Consider the following 7,353-nt stretch of genomic DNA (forward strand, 5'->3'; position numbering starts at 1 on the left):
TTAAAATCAAATTAAAAAAAAAAAAACAAAACTTAATACCCCAAACTCCCATTGACCTACAAATTCTCTGGAATCTTGTACTCGTCTTCCCGTCTCGTCGAACGCCAAATTTTCAGTAGAAGGATCTGAACTTCTGAATCCAACTGAAGACGTCTCCTTTCATTTGTTCCTACTATTCACAGACTTCTGTTCTAGGACCAGGGAACAAGAAAACCAACCAGAAAAGAGAAAGAAAAGTGGAAAGAGCAAGAAAATTATTTTTCTTTAGGTAGATTGTGTTAGAGTGGAATCATGGTGACTGAGAAATGTTTGTGATGAATTCATTGTTTTTTTTGTCTACTTGTATGTAATTCTTCTGGGCAAGTAAATGCTTATATGTAATTCCACTGGTTGATATATATATATATATATATATATATATGATGATGGCATTGGTTCTTATTCTACTTTTCTTTATTCAGTTTAATTTATTCAGATTTTGATTCTGATAAAGTTTCTTTCAAATCCCAGTTGACGTTATATTGTTTTTTTCCCAATCTCCTGTTATAGTACTCAACTTCATGGTTACTTCAATTTATTTTCATGGTTTTCAATCTTTTTTTTTTTTCCGTTTGCCGATTCCTTCTAGTGATAAACGAGAAGTTGATGACTTTGCCACTTTTTTTTTTTTTTTCCAATTTATATTTTTATATAATTATTGCTTTATTTGGTAACCTATTTTCTTGGATTGAGGGTAATTTGCCTCATTCGGTGATAGGGATGGCCATCAAATGGATGTGTATTGCCTATTGCCTTATTCTCCATTTGATGGTTGATATTCACAGTACAGGGAGGTTTTGGGGCAGGGGTCTTGGAGGAAGGCGAATACCTTTTCCCAGTAATTTCTATGCTGGGTGGAATATGTGATGAGCAAAAGAACTGAATAAGTAACATAAATTCATGTGATAGTAAACACTTTGGGGATTATTATGATTCACTAACATTATGTTCTTAGCGAATTACTAACTCTGGTCTTTAATATAAAAGTTAATTGATTAATTTGAATAGATTAAAAAATTAGTTAAGTTAATTATTGATACTAAAGAGGTGTCAATTTTCTTAAAGTGTATTGGCTATAATTATAATTATTACAAGAACTGCTTTGAAAATAAATAAATAAATATGAGAAACAAAATATATTAAAATCTTATATATAGGATCAAAATAAAAGTCAAATAAATTTTTATATTGAGAATCGAACCTAACACAATCTATTAATTTCTGGCCGCTAGCTTGAAGATGATGAAATTCACTCCTGGGAGTCCCCAAACATGTTGGGTGGATGTGAATGCCGCCAACAAACTAGGGCTAGTGAGGTTGGGACCCGGTTTAAGTGTTCAATGACTTGGATGACCACCTAATGCTTTGAATGGTTTAAAATTAAAATTTTTGAATAAATTTTTTCAAAAAATAATAATTAAGATATTATCTTTATTTTATCTTTTATACTCATTAAAATAGTTTTAATAAAAATAAAAAAGAAATTACATTTGGACTTTTAAATACAATGAATTTGGGAGTAATACTACTTTTTTTTTTTGGCACATTTTGTCTCTTTGGTGTGGCCGCGTGGATCGTTGCTGTGGTGATGATAATTCTGAAAATACCAAGAACAAAATAGCATTTTATTTATTTATTTATATAAGAATGCTCGTGGTCAACTCAATTCATAGCTATGGGAATCTGATTCTTACTCCCCAGTACCCTCTTCAGGCTGCTTCTTCACGCCCTCCTTCTTCCGGACATGTTCACGCGTCTCCTTCTCATTCATTTTCTCTGTAAATTGGGGGGAAAAAAGGGACCGCAAAAAAATGATTATTAGTAAAAGTGAACTAATTTTTTTTTTGACTCATAAATGAACTAATTAAAATTTAAATATTATCTTACTTTATACGAGTAATCTTTATAATTATGTAAAAAATCGGCAAATAATCATGCATTTAAATTTCAACAAAATGAAATCCTAAACAAACTCATTAGATCTTAAGTAATAATATCAAAATCTAATATATCCATATATCCGTATAAATTGGTTTAAAATTTTTAAGGATATGAAATTTTGAAATATTTGCTTTATCGAAGTTTCAAAATGTTGTCATCAGAGTAATTGGATCTTAAACAATAATCTCAAATCTTAAATATATCCTCATAACCATATAATTTCAAATCTTAAATAATCTTAGATTTAAATCAAATTAATTTAATTTGAAATAAACGTATGGCTAAAATATAAAGGCGTTGGAACATTTGAAGCCGAAGTCCCGAACACCTTAAGACTCGCTGCCTTTGCTGTCTCTCCCATTGACCTTCTCACCTCAAAGGATGTTGTTCTGCAGAAGAGCTTCAAGGTATGCCTTGCTCAGATTGCCTCTGTTTTCTGCATCGCATCTATCTTTATCCCTTCGTTCTCCTTCATACGCCCTAACTCTCCACTTCTGTTTCCATTCCAATTCCAAACATCCTCAGAATATTGAAGAGGCTCTCTCTTCTTTTAATCGCTTGCTTCATAGGCATCCCCCACCCTCTATAATCCAAATCAACAAGATCTTAGGATGTGTCTCAAAGTTGAGACATCATCGAACTGTTATCTCCCTTTTCGGACAAGCACAAACTAAGGGATTCGTGCCAGATTTGGCTACATTGAACATCTTGATCAATTGTTACTACCATGCGGGTCAAACGACTGCTGCTTTCTCTGCCTTAGGTAAGATTCTTAAGATGGGCTTTCAGCCAGATAAGATTACTTTGACTACTCTTATGAAGTGCTTTTGCATCAATAATGACATTGGGAAGGCTTTGGATTTTCATGATGATCTGATAGCAAGAGGGGTTCAGTTGGATGCATTTAGTTACGGCACGCTGATCAATGTACTGTGTAAGAGTGGAAAAACAGGAGCTGCAATTAAATTGGTCCAAAAGATGGCGGATGGGCTAGTTAAGCCTAATTTAATCATATATAATACAATTATTGATGGCTTTTGCAAAGAAAGACTCATTAGTGAAGCCTATGATTTATATCATGAAATGATTGATCAAGGAATATTTCCTGATGTTGTGACCTACAGCTCCCTAATACATGGTTTTTGTGTCATGAATAAATGGTCGGAAGCTGCAAAATTATTTAGTAAAATGAAACTTGAAGGCATAAATCCTAATGTTCGTACTTTTAGTATAATGATCGATGCATTTTGTAAGGAAGGAAATGTCATCAAAGCTGAAGCTATTGTTGGTTTGATGATGAAGAGTGGTGTGAAGCCTAATGAAGTTACGTATAGTGCTTTAATGGGTGGTTATTGCTTAATCAATAATATTGGGGAGTCAATGAAATTATTCAATAAAATGGTCAAGAGTGGTTTAACTCCTGATGTTTTTAATTACAGTATTTTGATTAATGGACTATGCAAAATCAAGATGATTGATGAGGCCATGGATCTTTTTCTAGAAATGAAGGGCAAAAATTTGAATCCTGATATTGTTACTTATAGCTCTCTTGTTGATGGTTTGTGCAAATCTGGTAAAATGTCATGTGTGCAGGATATTATTCAAGAGATGCATTATAGAGTTCGGGCCCCTAATATAATATTTTATAGCATCTTATTAGATGGATTGTGCAAAAGTCACCATCTTGACCAAGCAATCAGATTATTTCAGCAAATTGTTGATCAAGGAATTCAGCCTGATAGTTACACCTATACTATACTGATTGATGCTTTGTGCAAGGGTAACAGATTAGATGATGCACGACGGATTTTTCAGCATTCTTTGATGAATGGCCATCATCTGAATGTCCAAGCATATAATGCCATGATTGAATGACTCTATAAAGAGAGTGCCTTTGATAAGACAAAGGCCCCTCTTTACCATTGTATGCATGTTTGTGCTGCAAGTATTCGCCCTAAAAGCATTTTGGAAAGCGAGAACAACTGACGCTTCCCTGGATGCACTTATAAGAGATTGAGAATGAAAATGGTTGACAGGAAGGCATATGAAGAGTAGACCTTTCAGGTTTGATTATTGTTGAGCATGAGTGTATTCTTTCCTTTCATTTTTTGGATCAGTTAATTTTCTAGAAATATATTCTAGGCTTTAGTTTTTTTAGTTAAATGACTTATCTTCTAATATTACATGATATACTACCTTCGTCTCTAAATATAAAAACTAGTAGATAAATTTTTTTAAGTATAAATATAACATCTCAATCTATGTTTTGTTTTTCAAATTTATAATTAATTTCCCGTACCCTCTTTCACACATTAAGGGATATTAATCAGGAGGGAGTTTCTAATTAAATGATCATATGAGTACTTTAGAATATCAATACGCATTTTTTAACAAATAATTAAATTATCTAATTTTTTTAATCTTTATAAATCAGCTTTTATGGTAGAAATCAATGCAAGACAAAAAAATTGCTGTTTATAAGCGTTAATCCCGAACTCTCTCATGCACATAGATGTTGGAGTTGAAGCTTATTAATAAGCGTCAACCCCGTCTGGTTGCTTCAAATAAAGTAATCTTTGTCAATCAAAGGAAACAAAATACTCCTCCACTTCTAATATAAGACCTACTTTATAGTATAATTTATATTACAAAATGAATCTTATAATTAAGACCGAAGAGTATTTATTTTCTATGATACTTCCATCAAAAGACAAATACTAGTTATTGCTAATTATATTCTTATTCTGCCCGTGAATATAGAATCATTTCACTTAATTCACAAAGATTATGGAAAGGAATTAAATTGGTTATTCGCAATTAATGTGACAAAATTTGTAGTAATTTTCTGTCAAATAAAAAATAGGATGCGAAGTATCTTTTTATATTCATATAATTATTATTTATCATCCCCTCTAATCTTATACTTCTGCTTATTTGTCCTAAATATAAACAACACATTACCATTATTTATTGTATATGTTGCATTTTCTATTATCCCACCATTAATTGTATAAAATGATCAAGTTAGTTGATCCATGTCAAATATTTAATACGGACATTTCTTGAAAGAGGTTTAAATCTTTTTTGACCAGCGAAAGAGGTTTAAATCTGAATCATACTCCCTTCTCTTTATATATAAGATACAGATAATGGAAAAAATTGATTATAAATGTATAAAAATATGTTTTCAAATGAAACCTGCAACTGCAAGTGAGTGAGAGAATTAGTAAGAAGAAGAAAGATGGGTGTGAGGGACTATTTGATTAATAAATAGTACTAGTCAACTTTTTAATATAAGAGCTAGTTGACTAATTTGAGTATGTTAAAAAAATTAGTTAAATTAGTTATTTATAATAAATAGATGTTGTCTTCATTAAAATACCCTTGCTAATTATATGTCTTAATTAAAAACCCTTAATTATTATAAAGTTATCTTAAAAAAAAGAATAAATATAAAAAAAGTTGATTCGGGTCTTATATCTAAAATTAAATTAAAAATTGAATAAGCTTTTATATTAAGAATTAGAAGTAGTAATATAATATGAAATTATTAGTAAGGAAAACATGAAAAAAAAACTTAGAATTTCATTCACCGTTTGATCATCAGTTAGAATGTGATTTGTTTTTAGAGGTGGGAATCAGGATCGGCCTTTTAGGGTTGGCGGGCTTAAAAGAACCGGCCCTCCAAGGCTCAAATTTCAAAAATACCCCAATTTGTTAGGCTCGGCCAGTGGGCTTTTGGCTCGTTTAAGAAAAAAAATACTATTTTTTTATATTTCTTATATATTTTTATAAAAAATAAAAACAAACCAGTGAAATTGTTAATAGAAAACATAAATATGAATAAAATTAAGTCACAAAAATAAAATATCATCATATATAAATATCCATCAACATCCAAGAACATCTAAAATATTTATTAACAAAATAACAACATCAAAAGTTTTATCTATAGTGCGATTGTATAATAAATAAACACTATCATTAATATTCAGCGGAGGTCTAATGAAATGATAAAAGAAAGTTAGTCTCTACTCCGTATTTTGTGTACTTGTCACTACAAAAAAATTGACTTTCAGCGATGACTTTATAAAAGTCGCTGCTGAAAGTTTTTAATAGTGACAAGTCGTCGCTAAAAAGTTATTGCCGTAGCAGCTGTGGCTGAAAACTTTTAGTAGCGACTAAAAAAGTTGCCGCTGAAAGATACTTTCAATGGAGACTCTTAGAAGTTTCGACTGTGACATTTGTCGCTGCTGAAAACACTTTCAGCAGCGACATTTGTCGCTGTTGAAAAGCCTTTTAGCGGCAATAAGAATGTCGCCGCTGAAAGACACTTTTGGCGGCGACATTAAAAGACTTTTCAGTGGCGACAATTGTTGCCGCCGAAAGGTATGTTTAGTAGCGACTTTTTTGTCGCCGTTGAAAGTAATGCCTAAGAAGAGTTGGCTTTACCAACACCACGTCATCACCGTTGCCGCCAAGTCATCGTGCCGGCGGCTACATCATCACCGCCGACCACCACATCATCACTAGCCACCTCCACGTCATTGTCACATCACTCCTTCCCACCATGTCATCGTCCAAATATTTTCATCTTAAATGTGTCTTCTTCAAGGTTCAAACTCGTGACCGCCTCCTTTCGTGTCCAATCTACTTGCTGCTGAGCCAGATTGAATTTGTTTATTAATATTGTAAAATAAAATATATATTATTATATTACACTTTCAGCAGTGACACTTTTGTTGCCGCTAAAAGTCTTAGTTTTAGCAATGAACTTTCAGCGGCGACAAAAAAAGTCGCCGCTGAAGGTCTTAGTTTCAGCAATGAACTTTCAGCGAAGACTTTTTTTGTCGTTACCGAAAGTCGTCGCCTAAAGTCTGTTTTTTTGTAGTGTGTGTTTGTGATGAAAAAGGTTGACAAATTTTTTTTTTTGGATAAACGTTTTGGTTGTACCGTCTGACTGCAATTTATTTTTATTTTTTTTGGGTCATGTGTTTCATATATATTTACTTCTTATTCTTGTAACTGTTATGATCAAAGTACTTTGTAAAGAGCCTTTGTATGATGAGGCAAAGGCTTGCTTTATAAGGTGAAAGAGAATCGCCTGAATTTGTAACTGTTGAAACAGTTATTGTACCAATTTTGAAAAAAGGTGGCAATGATGCGGCAACGAATCTTGTTCGCAAAATGTTCACTGGAGGTCTAATGAAATGATAAAAGAAGGTTAGCCACTCTACTCCAAATTTTATGTGATACTTGTATTCACAATGCTTTTTCTTTTTGCTTTTTTATTAAGATGGTTTCACTGTTGTGGCTGATCGCAGTTGGATTTTTTTTTGAGTAATATGTTTTTATACATGTACTTTTTTACTT

General features: G+C 32.2%; 1 protein-coding gene across 1 annotated transcript; it reads left to right on the top strand.

Annotated features, from left to right (window-relative positions):
• Positions 1-759: 759 nt before the first annotated feature.
• LOC114747694 (pentatricopeptide repeat-containing protein At1g62670, mitochondrial-like) lies at positions 760-3,855 on the top strand. Its single transcript, XM_028936039.1, has 3 exons — positions 760-877; positions 2,275-2,387; positions 2,506-3,855. The coding sequence occupies exons 1-3, from the start codon at positions 760-762 to the stop codon at positions 3,853-3,855; spliced, it is 1,581 nt and encodes a 526-aa protein (XP_028791872.1).
• The last annotated feature ends 3,498 nt before the right edge of the window (positions 3,856-7,353 follow it).

This window comes from Neltuma alba, unplaced genomic scaffold (assembly GCF_004799145.2).
Source record: "Neltuma alba isolate B1F8T4 unplaced genomic scaffold, ASM479914v2 tig00005405_pilon, whole genome shotgun sequence".
NCBI classification, from domain to species: Eukaryota; Viridiplantae; Streptophyta; class Magnoliopsida; order Fabales; family Fabaceae; genus Neltuma; species Neltuma alba.

What these genes read in the sequence shown, in the direction of transcription:
- LOC114747694 (XM_028936039.1), top strand. Translation starts at nt 760, where the DNA reads ATGGCCATCAAATGGATGTGTATTGCCTATTGCCTTATTCTCCATTTG. An exon ending in AAGGCGAATACCTTTTCCCA is followed by an intron (nt 878 to 2,274) that starts GTAATTTCTATG and finishes TAAAATATAAAG; the next exon opens with GCGTTGGAACATTTGAAGCC. An exon ending in TTCTGCAGAAGAGCTTCAAG is followed by an intron (nt 2,388 to 2,505) that starts GTATGCCTTGCT and finishes AAACATCCTCAG; the next exon opens with AATATTGAAGAGGCTCTCTC.